Source organism: Pelobates fuscus, chromosome 8, assembly GCF_036172605.1.
Source record: "Pelobates fuscus isolate aPelFus1 chromosome 8, aPelFus1.pri, whole genome shotgun sequence".
In the NCBI taxonomy this organism is placed as follows: domain Eukaryota; kingdom Metazoa; phylum Chordata; class Amphibia; order Anura; family Pelobatidae; genus Pelobates; species Pelobates fuscus.
This window is the reverse complement of record NC_086324.1, coordinates 90,060,374-90,078,684: the sequence shown is the minus strand read 5'-3', so window position 1 is coordinate 90,078,684 and position 18,311 is coordinate 90,060,374. Positions and strand designations below refer to the sequence as shown.

At 49.4% G+C, this 18,311-nt stretch overlaps 1 protein-coding gene across 1 annotated transcript in view; it reads right to left on the bottom strand.

Moving 5' to 3' along the window:
• Positions 1 to 18,311, bottom strand: part of ANKAR (ankyrin and armadillo repeat containing) — a 94,450-nt gene that overhangs the window by 71,223 nt on the left and 4,916 nt on the right. Inside the window, exon 2 of the mRNA XM_063428813.1 lies at positions 1,041 to 1,795. Within this exon, the coding sequence (XP_063284883.1) occupies positions 1,041 to 1,635 (595 nt within the window). The 5' untranslated portion in view covers positions 1,636 to 1,795. The remainder of the gene's footprint in view (positions 1 to 1,040; positions 1,796 to 18,311) is intronic.

The following is an 18,311-nucleotide window of genomic DNA, read 5'->3' as shown; positions in this document are numbered from 1 at the left end:
ATAAATATATAGATGATGATTTGCCTGAACTGCTACACCTTCCGTAGCAGAGATGCCAGGACAGTATCATCACAGATATCATTTATATCATATATCATATTATCATTACACTTACGTAATGACTCATGACTGGGTCTCACTCTTTGCTAGAGGAAAATATAAAGAGTAACAGATGTCACACTTAAACCCAGTGTGCTGCCTGGTAACGCATCTAATGAAGGCATCAGTATAACAACCACAAAACCAAAATGTGCTGTAGAGGAGATATTTAATATCTCTTTAAGCAATAATTGTATTTTATTTATATCTATGATATATTATTTATTCATTGCATAACTAGATGTTATAACTTATGGCAGGATCCTTTGATCTCACATATAAAGAGTGTACCTTGTAATTTCATTGTAGTCTGTCACATACAACAAACTAGGAATATATAACGACCCACCACCCCAACAAATAGCTTTTAATGATATTAGAAGCTTGAAAAGGCCACACGAGATAGGAAAAAAAAAAAAATAAATTAAGACATAAATTTGAATTGAGTACAGTAGGTCTGACAGCACCCCTGTTGGGCTATTAAGAAAGTATCTGGGCACACACTAGGTGTGTCCTCCTGCTTGTTTATTTACTTTCTCTGTCTCCCCCTTCCCCATATTTCAGTTTAGTTAAATTATTTTGTATTTATTAGTGCCATTCTCCTATTGCAAATGTTTTTGATTGGATTTCTTTATCAACTCCCTCTACTTAAATTATAAACATTACAACTATGTATAGTAAATGAATATTCAACAAATTAAAATTGCAAAGTCCTACTGTTCTGTAAATCGCAAAATCTGTAACATTGTTCTGATTGGTCACATATCTTCTATTTATTCTTATGAATAGACCAGCAGCACTAACCAATAATTAAGAATGACTTTCCCAGTTTATATTTAAATTAACTATGGTTACCAACACATTACCATACACAAAATAAGTAAAGTGTACTGGAGAGAAATTTTGAATACACAAATGACCACAGTATAAATATATCAAACCTGATGAGGAGAACTCTGTAAATAAATCTTTCTTTGTTTGAGGATGTCCATTTGAATCAACATCCATGATGGACCTCCACAATTCACTGAATCTGGTTCTTTTGTCCTTTGCCATGTAGGATCCATGCCACAGAGCTTTAATCATATAATCCACACTGATCAGTATCTGCCCCACTCTGGTATCATAATAGGCTGGGGGGAGTTGGCATGATGTACTGCGGTCATAATTGGCATCTAAACTAATGGATGGAATCTGATTAAAGCAATATATTCCTATAGTCAGCTCTCTTATTATCTGGTGAACCTCACGACAGTCTAACTTGACATCAGGTTCTAGAGGAGCCAGTAGAAGAACATTTTCTTGGGTTAGATTGTTTATCTGGGTAATCAAACCTCCAGGGAGCTGAAGAGGCAGGTGGACATCATCCATAGATACAAGCCAGCTATTAGTGGTATTGGCAAGAAGCTCTTGTATTTCACTTCGGTCAAATTTATCAAAGAAGTCTTGTGCGTTCCTCTGAATTGCCATTTCAGCCATAAAATCATTATCCTGGACCAGAATTGTTGATGGTGTTTTTTTCCCAGACTTCGACATTTTCACTTGGATTTATTATAAATGTTTAAATATAAATAATAACAAGTAATCCAATATTCCAGTATCAATTATTTGAGTATTTATTAGAATAACATTAGTAATCCATTAATTCAGGCTCTTGGTGCTTGCTTTTTCTTCCTAAAGGCTCCACCACAGTCATCTAAAAAATATAATATATGAAAATAGTTTAATCAAGTGACTTTATACAGTTTATTTGTTAAAAGACACATTCACCCAAGGTCCTTTTGGATGGGTGTTACTAGCATGCTATCAGCAAGTGTCTGCGATGGTGTTGTTTACTCCATAGTAGTGCACAAAAAGAATACAAATCTTGGCAGAACACTCCATGTTTTAAATAGAAGCAATGCCATAATGTTATTACTGTTAATAACAGTTGACAGGAATTCTAAGTGACATTAAACTAAATTCAACTAGGCTGAGCATACGATATGTGTGATAATGGTAGTCAGGGAAGAGCAAATATGATGGCCTTTATTTAGGTACAATACTCACATTTCTGTGTATGGATGATACTTACACTGACAATAAATGAATGGATTTTATAGATGAAGGCTGTTGGTGTTTGATGATGTTAGCCGAGGAGTGTGGTGAGATCAGCATGGTAAAGGAGTGAAGGTAAGTAAATATTATCTTTTAAACCCTCACTGGAATTGGGGCAGCCACCTATCGGTAGGGTAATTTTTGTATTCTTAACGCTTTAGTGTACCTTGTACCTAATACTCTGTTTCCTGTGATACCATTGCTATGACCTGCATATATTATAGCAGGATTTCCAACAGTCCTGATTTCGGTGGGATAGCCCAGATTTAGTTCATTGGTACTCTGCACCCAGGGACACCAGGGAGCTGCCCATGGGCAGCATTAGGGCATAAAAGACATACTTGCACTGTGTACAAACACTAGGACCCTACAACACTCAGCAGGTTGGGGATCAGTTAGACAGGACCCTTCATGCCTTCAGCTGGTGAGACCAACCCCTTCAAGCCTTCAGAGGATTAGACAAGCTATTTTTCTGGGGCCCACCCTTTATGGCCATTGCCATGACAGAAGTTATGCCACTATGCCACTGGCGATGCCCACTCTCAGGCCTGCGCACCCATTCTGATCTCATACCTCCTATTCTTGGGAGGTATGTGAAGATATGATCAGCCCAAAATACTTTAATCTTCTGAAAGATATATCAGTGGGCCAGTCCAGACCTGCAGAACATTGAATGCAGGCTGCTAGCCAAAGCATAAACCTGTAAAGTATTGTGCTTTTAAGTCCGGAAGAATGCCATCTGGTGCATCACTACTGCACTCCCAGCACACCTACCACTGCTTTTAATTAGCAGAAGAATGGTACATAGAGTCTGCAGCCTACAAGCAGCCAGCAGCCCTGCCCACCTATCAACTCTGCCCTGCTGCTAGCTAAATCATATGTTAAGCCTAATAGATTAGCTAAATTACAGTCAAGTAGCCCCAGAATTTTGCTACCAATCATTTATCAAGTTAGATTAGCTTCAATCCATTTTCATTTAAAAAAAAAGTAGTATAAAAAAAAAAAAGGTGAAGTAAGACTATGAACTTCCAGTGCCAAGACACGCTGCAGTCCCAATCCCATCCACCCACTGTGTCAACTGAACTTTTGATGCTTTAAAGCAGTGCTCCCCAACCTTTTTATCGCCGCGGACCGGTAAACGTTTGATAATTTTTCCGTGGCCCGCTTGTTTTGATTTAATAAGACAAAAAAAAACCAAACAGTCACATATATTAAAAAAAACACGCAGACACATACATAGTCAGAAAATCACAAACACAGTCACATAAAGACATAGACTCAAAATTGTGTGTATGTGTGTGTGAGCGGTGCAGTGTGTATGTGAGGGTGGCAGTGTGTGTGAGAGTTGCAGTGTGTGTGTGGGGGGCAGTGTTTGTGGGGCAGTGTGTGTAGTGTGTGTATGGGGGAAATGTTTGTGGGGCAGTGTGTGCAGTGTGTGTATGGGGGCAATGTTTGTGGGGCAGTGTGTGTATGGGGGCAGTGTTTGTGGGGCAGTGTTTGTGGGGCAGTGTGTGTAGTGTGTGTATGGGGCAGTGTGTGTAGTGTGTGTATGGGGTAGTGTGTGTATGGGGCAGTGTGTGTATGGGGCAGTGTGTGTATGGGGCAATGTGTGTAGTGTGTTTATGGGGCAGTGTTTGTGGGGCAGTGTGTGCCGTCTGTGTATGGGGCAGTGTTTGTGGGGCAGTGTGTGCAGTCTGTGTATGGGGCAGTGTTTGTAGTGTGTGTATGGGGCAATGTGTGTAGTGTGTGTGTGGGGCAGTGTGTGTATGGGGACAGTGTTTGTGGGGCAGTGTGTGTAGTGTGTGTATGGGGCAGTGTTTGTGGGGCAGTGTGTGTAGTGTGTGCATGGGGGCAGTGTGTGTATGGGTCAGTGTTTGTGGGGCAGTGTTTGTAGTGTGTGTATGGGGCAATGTGTGTAGTGTGTGTATGGGGCAGTGTTTGTGGGGCAGTGTGTGTATGGGGGCAGTGTTTGTGGGGCAGTGTGTGTAGTGTGTGTATGGGGCAATGTGTGTAGTGTGTATGGGGCAGTGTTTGTGGGGCAATGTGTGTAGTGTGTGTATGGGGCAGTGTGTGTAGGGCAGTGTGTGTAGTGTGTGCATGGGGGCAGTGTTTGTGGGGCAGTGTGTGTAGTGTGTGCATGGGGGCAGTGTTTGTGGGGCAGTGTGTGTAGTGTGTGCATGGGGGCAGTGTTTGTGGGGCAGTGTGTGCATGGGGGCAGTGTTTGTGGGGCAGTGTGTGCATGGGGGCAGTGTTTGTGGGGCAATGTGTGTAGTGTGTATGGGGCAGTGTTTGTGGGGCAATGTGTGTAGTGTTTGTGGGGCAGTGTGTGTAGTGTGTGCATAGGGGCAGTGTTTGTGGGGCAGTGTGTGTAGTGTGTGCATGGGGGCAGTGTTTGTGGGGCAGTGTGTGCATGGGGGCAGTGTTTGTGGGGCAATGTGTGTAGTGTGTATGGGGCAGTGTTTGTGGGGCAATGTGTGTAGTGTGTATGGGGCAGTGTTTGTGGGGCAATGTGTGTAGTGTGTATGGGGCAGTGTTTGTGGGGCAATGTGTGTAGTGTGTATGGGGCAGTGTTTGTGGGGCAATGTGTGTAGTGTTTGTGGGGCAGTGTGTGTAGTGTGTGCATAGGGGCAGTGTTTGTGGGGCAGTGTGTGTAGCGTGTGCATGGGGGCAGTGTTTGTGGGGCAGTGTGTGCATGGGGGCAGTGTTTGTGGGGCAGTGTGTGCATGGGGGCAGTGTTTGTGGGGCAGTGTGTGCATGGGGGCAGTGTTTGTGGGGCAATGTGTGTAGTGTGTGTATGGGGCAGTGTGTAGTGTGTGCATGGGGCAGTGTTTGTAGTGTGTATGGGGCAGTGTTTGTGGGGCAGTGTGTGTAGTGTGTTTATGGGGCAATGTGTGTAGTGTGTGTGTGGGGGCAGTGTGTGTAGTGTGTTTATGGGGCAATGTGTGTAGTGTGTGTGTGGGGGCAGTGTGTGTAGTGTGTTTATGGGGCAATGTGTGTAGTGTGTGTGTGGGGGCAGTGTGTGTAGTGTGTTTATGGGGCAATGTGTGTAGTGTGTGTGTGGGGGCAGTGTGTGTATGGGGGGTAAGGAGGCTTTTTAAAAATTTATTTAATTAAAATTAAGATATTCATGTCCCCCCTCCCTTCTTACCTTTACTGGGAGGAGGGGGGACATTTCTTAGTCCCTGGTGGTCCGGTGGGGATTCCCTGGTGGTCCGGTGGTGGTGAGGTGAACTCTAGCCCAGTTACAGGGCTAGAGTTCACTCTCGCGAGATTTGGAGCGTTGCCGTGGTTACCGCGGCAACGCTCCAAATCTCGCGAGAGGAGGACCCGGAGGAGCTGCAGGTAAGAGCTCCCGGGTCCTCTCCCTCCCCTGCCTGCTGTCAGCACAGTGCCTGCAGACTGGGGAGGGAGATCTCTGATCTCCCCTCCGGTCCGCAGGCACATTGCAGGGCTGGCACTTGGGCAATGCCAGCCCTGCATTAGCCGGCAGGCTCGCACACCCCACACCCCTGGGCGGCCCGGTACCGTTTGATCCACGGACCGGTACCGGTCCGCGGCCCGGGGGTTGGGGAACACTGCTTTAAAGCATCCCTATATTGGCTTCCTTTAAGATATAGGGCTCAATTTAAAATTCTGTTTCTTGCTTTCAAATCTCTACATAATGCTGCTCCCACCTATCTATCCTCCCTAATACACAAGTATGTCCCGTCTAGGCCCTTACGCTCTGCTGAAGACTTACGTCTATCTTCTGTACATACTCCCACCTCTGATGCTCGCCTTCAAGACTTCTCGAGGGCTGCACCGTTCCTGTGGAACTCACTTCCCTCCTCCGTTAGATTCTCACCCAGTCTCCACTCCTTCAAAAATTCATTAAAAACCCACTTCTTCATAAAAGCATATCAATTAAACTGTTAATAGCTCCTGACTGATTCCTCTCTTGCAACTGTCATTAGTCTAATACAGTGATGGCGAACCTTTTTGAGCCCGAGTGCCCAAACCGCAATACATGCCAACTTTTTTTTCCTTAAAGTGCCAACACGGCAATTGCGTGTGTGTGTGTGGGGGGTGCGTGTGTGTGTGTGTGGGGGGTGTGTGTGTGTGTGTGTGTGTGGGGGTGCGTGTGTGTGTGTGGGGGGGTGCGTGTGTGGGGGGGGTGCGTGTGTGTGGGGGTGCGTGTGTGTGGGGGTGCGTGTGTGGGTGTTGTATGTGTGTATGAGGGGTGCTGTGCGTGTGTATGATGGGTGCTGTGTGTGTGTGTATGAGGGGTGCTGTGTGTGTATGAGGGGTGCTGTGTGTGTGGGGTGGTGCTGTGTGTGTGTGTGTGGGGGGTGCTGTGTGTGTGTGTGGGGGGGTGCTGTGTGTGTGTGTGGGGGGGGTGCTGTGTGTGGGGGGGTGCTGTGTGTGTGTGGGGGGGTGCTGTGTGTGTGTGGGGGTGCTGTGTGTGTTTGGGGGGGTGCTGTGTGTGTGTGAGGGGGTGCTGTGTGTGTGTGAGGGGGGTGCTGTGTGTGTGTGTGTTTGGGGGGTGCTGTGTGTGTGTGTGAGGGGGGTGCTGTGTGTGTGTGATGGGGGTGCTGTGTGTGTGTGTGTTTGGGGGGTGCTGTGTGTGTGTGTAAGACGGTGCTGTGGGGGGTAGGGGTACTGCTGGGGGGGTAGGGGTACTGTGTGGGGGGTAGGGATACTGCTGGCGGGGTATGGGTACTGCTGTGGGGGGTAGATAGGGGTGCTGTGGGGGGGTAGGGGTACTGCTGTGTGTGGGTACTGCTGTGTGTGGGTACTGTGGGGGGGTATGGGTACTGCTGTGTGTGGGGGTAGGGGTGCTGTGGGGGGGTAGGGGTACTGTGTGTGGGGGGAAGGGGTGCTGTGTGTGGGGGGGTAGGGGTACTGCTGGGGGTGGTAGGCAGGGCCGGCCTTAGGGGTGTGCGAGCTGTGCGGCCGCACAGGGCGCCATGGTGCAGGGGGCGCCCTGCGGCCGCATAGCTCACACGGCATGTCTGTTAGCCGCAATGCTAACAAGACATTTGCCTTGGGCGGCATTTTCCAGGGGGCGGCAAAAAAAGCCGCCCCCAAATGCCCAAGGCAAATGTCTTGTTAGCCTTGCGGCTAACAGACATGCCGGGCTGCTGGGCGGTCGGGCGGCGCTGGCGGGCGGCTGGCGAGGGAGCACTTCCTCTGAGCTGTATGCTCAGCTCCCTCGCGCGCCGCAGAGTGAGGCTGGGAGCCGGAATATGACGTCATATTCCGGCTCTGCCTCCCAGCCTCACTCTGCGGCGCGCGAGGGAGCTGAGCAAACAGCTCAGAGGAAGTGCTCCCTCGCCAGCCGCCCGCCAGCGCCGCCCGCCCAGCCCAGCAGCCACTGGACCACCAGGGAGGAAGAGACCCCCCCCCAGCATTCCCAAAGGTCAGGAGGCTGGGGGGGTGTCTAAATAAATTTTTAAAAATGTGTTAATGTGGGTGAGTGTGTGTGTCTGTTAGTGTGTGTGTGTGTGTGTGTATGTTAGTGTGTGTCTGTGTATGTTAGTGTGTGTCTGTGTCTGTTAGTGTGTGTCTGCTAGTGTGTGTCTGTGTATGTTAGTGTGTGTCTGTGTCTGTTAGTGTGTGTCTGTGTCTGTTAGTGTGTGTCTGTGAGTGTGTTTGTCTGTTAGTGTGTGTCTGTGTCTGTTAGTGTGTGTCTGTGAGTGTGTTTGTCTGTTAGTGAGTGTGTGTGTGTGTGTGTGGCTGTCTGCCTGTGTGTGTGTCTGTTTGCCTGTGTGTGTGTGACTGTCTGCGCGTGTGTGAGACTGTCTGCGCGTGTGTGTGTGGGACTGTCTGCGCGTGTGTGTGTGGGACTCTCTGCGTGTGTGTGTGTGACAGGGTGTGTGGGAAGGGGTAAGGAGTGGGGGAGGGGGGGACGGGAAGGGGGGGCGCTGTGAAGATTTTTTGCACAGGGCACCCAAATGCCTAAGGCCAGCCCTGGTGGTAGGGGTACTGCTGATGGTGGTAGGGGTACTGCTGGGGGTGGTAGGGGTACTGCTGAGGGGGGGTAGGGGTACTGCTGGGTGTGGTAGGGGTACTGCTGGGGGGTAGGGGTACTGCTGGGGGTGGTAGGGGTACTGCTGAGGGGGGGTAGGGGTACTGCTGGGGGTGGTAGGGGTACTGCTGGGGGGTAGGGGTACTGCTGGGGGTGGTAGGGGTACTGCTGGGGGTAGGGGTACTGCTGGGGGTGGTAGGGGTACTGCTGGGGGTAGGGGTACTGCTGGGGTGGTAGGGGTACTGCTGGGGGTGGTAGGGGTACTGCGGGGGTAGGGGTACTGCTGGGGTGGTAGGGGTACTGCTGGGGGGTAGGGGTACTGCTGGGGGTGGTAGGGGTACTGTTGTGGGGGAGTAGGAGTACTGCTGGGGTGGTAGGGGTACTTCTGGGGGGGTAGAGTGCTGCTGGGGGGGTAGGGTGCTGCTGGGGGGGTGGGGTGGTGCTGTGGGGGGTAGGGTGCTGCTGGGGGGGTAGGGTGCTGCTGGGGGGTGGGGTGGTGCTGTGGGGGGTAGGGTGGTGCTGGGGGGGTAGGGTGCTGCTGGGGGGGTGGGGTGGTGCTGGGGGGGTAGGGGTGGTGCTGGGGAGATAGATAGGGGTGGTGCTGGGGGGGTAAGGGTACTTCTGGGGGGGGTAGGGTGCTGCTGGGGGGGTGGGGTGGTGCTGTGGGGGTAGGGGTGGTGCTGGGGGGGTAGGGGTGGTGCTGGGGAGATAGGGGTGGTGCTGGGGGGTAAGGGTACTTCTGTGGGGGGTAGGGGTGCTGTGTGTCAGTATCCCCCCCCTCCCTCCTTCTTACCTTTAATGAAGTGTGTGTGGGGGGGGACACAGCCATCCCTGGTGGTCCGGTGGTGGTACCGTCATCCCTGGTGGTCCGGTGGTGGTACCGTCATCCCTGGTGGTCCGGTGGTGGCAGGCAGTGCTTCCGTGTCGGGAGGCAGGGGGAGGGATCTGTGATGCTGATCCCCTGTCCTCCCGCGCGATGCTGTGTGGAGCGTTGCCATGGTAACGCTCGGCAACGCTCCACACAGCATCGCGCGGGAGGACAGGGGATCAGCATCACAGAACCCTCCCCTGCCTCCCGACACGGAAGCAGAGTAGGCGCCTGCCGTTTCGGGCAGGCAGGTGCCTACTCTGCAGTGATGGCGGACCTGTGGCCGCGTGCCCACAGAGAGAGCACGGCGTGCCACCTGTGGCACGCGTGCCATAGGTTCGCCATCACTGGTCTAATACTATCCCTACCTTTTGTGTAACTTTACCCCACTCCCTCTAGCATGTAAGCTCATTGAGCAGGGCCCTCAACCCCTCTGTTCCTGTGTGTCCAACTTGTCTGGTTACAACTACATGTTTGTTCGTCCACCCACTGTAAAGCACTGCGGAATTTGTTGGCGCTATATAAATAATAACATAATAATAATAATAATAATAATAATAATAATAAAAAAGGATCGCTTCAATCAAAAACCACAGTTTTAATAAAACCCTTTCTGAGGGGGACTGTGATCCACCCCCCCATCTTTAAAAAAAAATCAAAAAAATCACTGATTCCAAATTGCTCCCTACATGGAGTACAGACTTAGGGGCGCGCAGGAGAGAGGGGGGCTTGCTGCCATTCTCTGTCTCCATTCTTTGCGTGCTGACGTCAGACTCCAGTTACACCCCTGGAAGCTAAGGGCTGATATATCTGTATTTGCAGTGTTTCAAGATACAGTCAACAGGCACCATCACCACTTTAAATCACTGATGTGGTCAGGGTGCTTGGAATAACCCTTTAAAAGCAGCAACAGTTAAAATGTGTTTCTGCCCCAATGTAGTAATATTTACAAATATCTTTGAAGGTACAGAAGGTGGGTGTATTGTCATCACCAATGGCAAGCATGCCCACTCTCAAAGGAAGCATGTTGGTTCAATGCTCTTCCAGTGCAGACCATGCGCAGAGCTCTGCTGAAGAGCTCTAGCATTAGAAAAAGGCCCTTTATTTGTTCTGTGCAGCGCAAGCATTTTTATTAACATGCTTGCGCTGTGTTTGCTTGTAACTTGTCTTTGGTGTCTCCATAAGTGGGATACCAGGAGACAAAAGGGTCAGGAAAGAGTATTGTGCATGTGTTTGGAGCCTGCTTGTGGGATTGCATGTGTGTAGAGTGAGCTGATTGTGGTGTGATGTTGTGTAAATAGGTTGGTGTCAGTTGTGTTGTGTTTGGGGGGTTATGTGTGGCTAGGGGTTGTAAAGTGTGTATAGAGGTATAGTATATAGCTTTAGTATCCTGTACTTATACCCCACTTTTTCTCAGTTAGGGTGATATATAGATTACTCTTAATTGATTTTCTGTTATATCTATTCCCTGAGGGGACCCGAGATCATTAGACTACGGACTTATTCTCCCTACGAATTTTGGCCACAGATTAAGGCATATTAGTAGTTCTTTGTTCTCAGGTTGTACCCTCAATGTATGATAGATATCTACTAATTCAATTACCTTCCTCTATGGGCGATATCTATCTATATTCAGCATTAACCCTTGAGGGGTTTGTTAGTACAGTGATTTAGCTTCTCTCCGCTGCACACCAAATAGCTACTGTGGTTACTGAGACATTGTTACAAACCATATGATTATATTTCTACACTGTCTGCCCCAGAAACCTACTTCAGTAGTGTTACAAATCGCTATTTGTAACTGGCCCTTTAAATGGAAAATTGCCCTGCTTCCTTGGATTGTGGAGAAGCCTATTTGCCAGCCTCCTTCCTCATGACTATGGCCCCTGGAAGATTGTGCCCCTGATAATGTATTAACTTTTATTGGGTGTGTATGGCCCTTTAAGAACCGTCTGGGGACATATTGTGACTTTGCTGAACAATACCCCTTTAAGACTGTGTCCCCAGACCTGTAAAATAACTTGCCCCTGGCTCTCTCCCACTTGGTTCAGTAAATAGGGCTTACTGAACCAAGTACCACACAGGCGGACCACCCAGAAGTTAAAGTGTGCAGGCAATTTACCTCCCAGGCTGTGAGGTTACTGCAGGTTAATTGCCGAGCGCTGGGTGGCCGCCATTCGGCAGCCGAACACGTGGCGGCGGCCATTTTAGTCATTCGAATGCGGTCAGCGGTGTATGCTAAAGATTCTGTGGAACTAAAATCGGCTACACATTTTGCCGAACACCGCTGACCCTTCCCTTCTCCCATACTGAACTTGCAGCTCCAGAGACTAAGTCCCGTTCGAAATGGGACTTAGTCGTTTTTCCGCATGAAATTGACCGTCCGCACAGCCCAAATCTATGGAACTGTTTTGGGCAGGAAATTGTGCTTGCGGTCGGTCATAAAGGGACTTCCAGCTAACTTTTGATCCACTGGAGGGATTTGGCTGATTTTTGGAAGTGTTCATGTTTGATGTATGCTGAGTCTGAATATGCACTTTTATTGAAATTGAATGTATGGTTTTAAAGTTACAGTGTGTGTGTAAAAACTGTATTTTTATTGTATGTAATAATTGGTTTAACTGTTTATCTGAGGGGAGGGAACCTGTGGGCTGTACTATGCTGTTATTGGTTAATTTCATCCTCCCCCTGGGAGTGTCCTGTGTGTACCTTATCCTAATAAAAAGCAGGCTGGGTGCTCCAGTCCTCAGACCTCTTCTGACCCTCAATACGTAGCCTTGTCTCGTTATTGGAGGGAACTGCTATATCACACTGGGGATTGCTATGCTCTGCATATTCCCCTGAGCTCTTAATCACTTAGCTCTTTTAAGAGCTTGTTCCGGATACGCTCTCCAGGAGGAGAGATCTTCCCCACACGGTCCTGAATGCTGAAGGTTCATTCCAGGGTGGAAGGAAGACGGCGCGACTCCAGTTAAGCTACGGCGGTTGTGGAGCCTGCGGTGGTTGTGGTGTCGTCTGCAGTGTTTGGAGTCCTCTGAGAGCGCTAGGAGCATCCATCAACGGAGGGTACTCGGTCGGGGTACTCGGAGCTCCGTTACAAGTAGCTTTGTATTAAAAAAGGTGCACGGAACATATAGCAAACAATAGACGATTCCTGTATATATATGTTTTATCTTATCACTGTTTATACACATTTTTCACTGATTTTTTTCACCCATTATTATTTATTTTCTCCCTAAGAGGGATTAATAAAAAAAAAAATGTTTTCTTTATATTTCATTCAAGTTCTATACGGGCATTTTTTTGCCATTCTTATTATGAACAAGTGTCTCTTTGGGGTATAGGGACTGTCTGCCCCAGAAACCTACTTCAGTAGCTTTGTATTAAAAAAGGTGCACGGAACATATAGCAAACAATAGACGATTCCTGTATATATATGTTTTATCTTTTAACTGTTTATACACATTTTTCACTGATTTTTTCACCCATTATTATTTATTTTCTCCCTAAGAGGGATTAATAAAAAAAAATGTTTTTCTTTATATTTCATTCAAGTTCTATACGGGCATTTTTTTGCCATTCTTATTATGAACAAGTGTCTCTTTGGGGTATAGGGACTGTGAATTGGGAGGATTCCATTCTAATCCCTGTTCAGTCTCTTTCTCTTTTCATACTATATCTTCAGGGTTATGCCCTTATACCCTGCAACCTAACCAACTCTAGTGCAAGATCTTTTGGTCTTTCGCTGGATGTTGAGTCTCTTTTACTTATGAGATAAGCTCTGCAATTTTGTGGAATGTGAGCATGAGTTACTTTGTCATTTTAAGAGAGAGTTCACGACAGATTATGCAACGCCTGGGGATTTCCAGCAAATTAACTTGCTTTAAAAGAACTTTAAAAGTGAACTGCCATGTTCCTGAACTTTTACTATGCTTTATCTTCTCCAATATTAAAAAATATGTGTTTGTGCGGCTTGAAAAATATGATTTTATGTCAAGACACGGAGGCTCATATTGCTTAACCCTTTCTTTACTGTCCACCAATAGCAGCAAAGTATATTAACAGTAAGAAAAAAACAGTAACCATAGAGATAGGACACTCCCATATCCAGTCCCAGTATAAAAGGCAGCACCTCCTCCTCCAATTCCTCTTTCTTTGCTGCTACCAGACAGATAAGTACCTCACTAATTACTTTTCTCTGCTGACATTTTGTACCATTCACTGGTTAATGTATGATGGTATATGGTATTTATTTGACCTTGTGTTGTATACCTTGTTGAGCCCAGGGTCCCAGACCTTCCCTGTCCGGCTTTATCCTGCTCTACCTTCTCTGATTCCCTTGGTATCGCTCTAAACTTTCCCTCCATTACTCTGCTGATCTGCCTGTCTTCTCTCCTATTACTGCGTTCGAATTTTCTATGCGAACGCCTGACTGCATTCACCTGTTTGATGTGATCCGGTCTGCCTGCCTATTCTCCTATTGCTGCATTCGAATTTTTCATTCGAATGCTGGATTCACCTGTTTTATGTGTTCCCCCCGGCGGCCATTTTCTATCAGTCACTTTGGCGCTCTTTTTCCCTCTGTTCTCCTTATCTGCCGGTCTGGACCCTGGTGAGCTCCCTCCTTCTTCCTCTGTTTACACTGCCTAGCCTGGGGTGATTAACTCCTGCTAGTTGCATCCTCCACATGTTTAGCAGCTCTATTTTCTATTCACTACTCAGTATATATTTTGGTTGTCTCCCTATATATTATACTGCATATTATACTGCATATTCCCTGCATATAGATATATATATATTTTATTTGGACCTGACCTTAGCCTCAGTTAATATTATTATGCCTAAACCTAAAGGGCCTGTCTCCCCTCTTTCCCCTGAGGATAGGGATATACCCCAAGCGCTGGCTGACCCTATCTCATCCAGCTCTGGCCCCCTTTCTTCTGCGGGCGACCCTATGTCGGTGCCGGATGATGCCCAGGCCTTAGCACTGCAACGTTCAGTCACAGACGCCATTATGGCCGCCATGGGCTCAATGTCCGCACCCCTGTCTCAGACTATTTCTCAGGCTTTATTGGCACAACCTGTACCCGCAGAAGCGTCTGCCATACCTACACGCTTAGCGCATCCATCTGTAAACCTCCCAGGGGGCGACTCTAGAAAGGCTAAGGCCAAATCTAAACACCTGATCCCTCCCGCCTCCAGAACCACCAAGACTGGTGTGAAAATAGCCACCCAAGATAGCGTGCCTGTGTCACGCAAAAGGGCCTTTCCGTGCCAGGCAGAACGGGCGCGGCACTGGAAATGTGCCAGAGCACTTACAGAGAGCGACTCCGACTCAGAAATCGGGTCTTGTGAGGAGGCTATTGATGAGTCCGGGGATGACTCTAAGAACGAGTCGGACGGGCAGGACACTGACCCATTTGCCCCTACCCTACCAGGATTGGTAATTAGTGACTCTCGCAGTGACTCTCCCGCTACCGCGGGTTCGACTCTCATGGACCCGGCTGGAGAACCTATGTTTGACCCGGATGCTCTCCATCACCCGAGGTCGGCAGAATGGCTCCCAGCCGACCATGTAGCAAAATATCTTGAGAACTGGGTTAGGCGCCCTCTTAGCAAGACGGCGCGCAACAAGCTCAGGGCAGAATGCCCTAGACCCCTTATCCCTAATAAAGTCTGTGAGACACCTATTGTAGACCCTAAAAAGACGCAGTTTCTTGCAAAGATGGGTTGGAATCCCCGTAAGGGTCTGGAATCTACATTAAAGTCATGCCAGGACAAACACCTGGACATTTTTGGTCCCTTAGCAAAATTATTTGACCTGGCCGAGATGGCCAGAACTGAGAATAGACAGGTTGACCCGGAAGAACTCCGTGGTTGGGTGCAGAGGGCAATCTGCATAGCCGGTAGTGTGAACACTTCCCTGTCTATAGAACGGCGTAAAGCCATCCTCTTTAAAATCGAGCCCAAACTGGCCAACCTCGCCCTCACTGAGGCGGGCAAAGACGCTCAGGGCCAGCTGTTCGGAGACTCCTTTATCAAGGATCTGGGGCGCTTTGTAGGTGCTTTCACAGCCTTAGACAAGGCCCAGTCCTCCATGAGGAGAGTGTTTCAGGGACGGGTCTCTTCCAGGGCCGGCAGATTCAGGAGCCGTCTGTCCGGCCGATCTAATTTTAACTCCCGAGGATCGGGACGAGGCTCTTATAACCAGAGGCCACCTTATCAGGACACTAGACACCAGTCTCCCTTCTTCCCATCTCGTGGAAGACCATGGCGCTCCAGAAGCTTTAGAGGGAACCCCGGTTCCAGGCGCCCTTACGGTAAGACCACACCTAATTCATGCTTTTTCCAATATCTGTGTAGGGGGCAGACTCCGTCATTTTTTACATGCCTGGTTAGAGATCACCTCAGATGCCTGGGTTGTGAACACGGTAAAGGGGTTCCACATAGAAGTGGTAGACTACCCGGGTCGCATTCCTCCCCCTCACCCTATGGTAATGTCAAAGGCAAACCGCGCCTTAATAGACAAGGAACTATTGTCACTCCACATAAAAGGAGCGATAGAATGGGCACCACTGAACCATGCTGGGGTTATCAGCAACATTTTCCTGGTGGAAAAGAAAGGCGGCCAGATGCGCCCAGTTATAAACCTTCAGGCCCTAAACTCCATAGAGCGCTACCGACACTTCAAAATAGAGGGAATCCACCTCCTTCGGGACTTACTCCTACGTGGAGACTGGATAGCAAAGTTAGACCTCAAATGTGCCTACCTAACGGTCCCGGTGACCGAGTTATCCAGGGACCTACTGAGGTTCCTCTGGAAAGGCGGAACATGGCGATTCACATGCCTCCCGTTCGGACTCTCGTCTGCTCTGTGGTGCTTCACCAAATTGATGCGACCGGCCATGGCTTGGCTGCGCAGTCGCGGGGTAAGGCCAATAGTCTATCTGGACGATATCCTCCTCATGGCACAAGATCGGGGAGTCCTCTTAGAACACCTTCAATGGACAATGGATCTCCTACGTCGCCTGGGTTTCTTGCTCAACGGGGAGAAGTCCTGCCTATTCCCGACCCGACACATGGAGTTCCTGGGGTTCACGGTCGACTCGGAAGCGGAGTCTCTCAGTCTCCCTCCAACCAAAATACGCTTAATCCGCAAGGAACTACGACGTGCCCTCACGAGACACCAGCTGTCGTTGCGACACCTGGCACGACTCATTGGACTACTGACCTCGTCCATCCAGGCGGTGTTCCCGGCTCCGCTCCACTACCGAGCTCTTCAACGCCTGAAGATAGCACACCTTCGCAATGGGGCCTCGTATGCAGATTTGGTCCCCCTGGACTCGGAATCCCGAGACGAGATGACCTGGTGGATCCACAACCTATCCGCCTGCAATGGCAAGGCCATCTTCGGCTTTCAGCCAGAGTTCACGGTGGACTCAGATGCGAGTCTCCACGGCTGGGGCACACACTGCAACGGGGTGACCACTGGGGGTCGAGGGACAGACGCAGAGTCCCGACTCCACATCAATGCCCTAGAACTATTGGCTGGTTCCTTCGCGATCAAGAGCTTTGCGAACGGCACGGCCAGTGCATGCATCATACTGCGTATGGACATCATCTCAGCGATCCGGTATGTCAACCACCTGGGCGGCACATGCTCAGCGATGTTGGCCCGCTTAGCGAAATATTTCTGGACCTATTGTCTAGCCAGGAACCTGACGGTCCAGGCGGAATACTTTCCTGGCCTTCACAATACCCATGTGGATTGGAGCTCACGCTATCTCGCAGACACCAGCGATTGGAAATTGGATACAGAGGTGTTCTCCACTATCTCGTCCCTTTGGGGGCCTTTCTCTATAGACCTCTTCGCTTCCAGACTCAACGCCCAACTACCCAGGTTCTACAGCTGGCGCCCGGACCCGCCCGCGGAGGCAGTGGACGCGTTCCTACAGGAATGGCCCGACTCACGCCTTTACGCTTTCCCGCCATTTGCCATGCTCCCCCGAGTGCTACTCCAGGTACGGCACCAGATGGCGGATATGGTCCTGCTAACCCCATTCTGGGGTACCCAGTCGTGTTTCCCTCAACTCCTGGAACTGGCAATAGACGTTCCTGCTCTTCTGCCGCCCAACCGGGACCTTCTGCTGAACCCGATGGGCCAACAACACCCCCTCCTACTGGACGGATCATTATGGTTACTGGCATGGAGAATTTCGGGGGACCCTGGGAAGTCCCAGGAGTTTCGGACACAACTCGACGCCTCTTGGCTGATGCATGGGCTCCCGGCACTAGACGCTCATATGGGACCACTTGGAGAGCTTGGGCTGGTTGGTGCCTGGCTAGGGACCTGGATCCCGTGGCGGCTCCTGTGACGGCGATATTACTCGGTCCTCACCTTGCAACAACTCTCTGCCAAATTGGTATGCCTGTTCTGCCTCATTTCATGTAAACGAGTCTCGGAGGTACGTGCCCTGGACCATGATGCGAGATCCTTCACCCCGGATGGGGTGACATTCAATATCTCCAGAAGGACGAAGACGGCCATACGCTCAGTCTCGTACCCGAGTTTTCCGTCTAACAGTGACCTGTTTGAAGGAATACGAACTTCGAACGAAGGCCCATAGGTCGGACCCAACGCCTCAACTTTTCCTCGCGACCCGTCGACCATTCACCCCTGTATCCAGCACGACTCTGGCTCGTCGGGTGAAGTGGATTATGTCGCAAGCGGGGGCGGATACATCCATCTTTAGCGCCCACTCCACACGTGGGGCGTCAGCCACGTCCATGGCGTCTTCGGGGGCACGCCTGGAAGACCTTATGAGGATGGAGGACTGGTCCAGAAAATCCACCTTCAGGGAATTCTACTTCCGACCTCAGCCACACGTTTTCTCGTCTGTCATTGCTCAGCTTTAAACTAGCAATATGAGCCTCCGTGTCTTGACATAAAATTTCATGATTTGCTATTTCATGACGAAAAGTCATGATTTTATAAAAGACACGGAGGCGAGTATTGCCCCTCCCTATTACTTATTTATATAATTCCCCCCCCCTGTCATTTCTCACTTCGGGCGGTAAGTATAACATTGCCTTCCATGAATGTATGACTTATATGTACATCTGACTCATGACACTTCACATACATGGGGACTCTTGACTCAGGTACGAATGGGGGTACACTAACGGGTGGCTTGGTTTCCAATGTATCGTACCTTGACATGGGCAAATAGTGTTAGTACC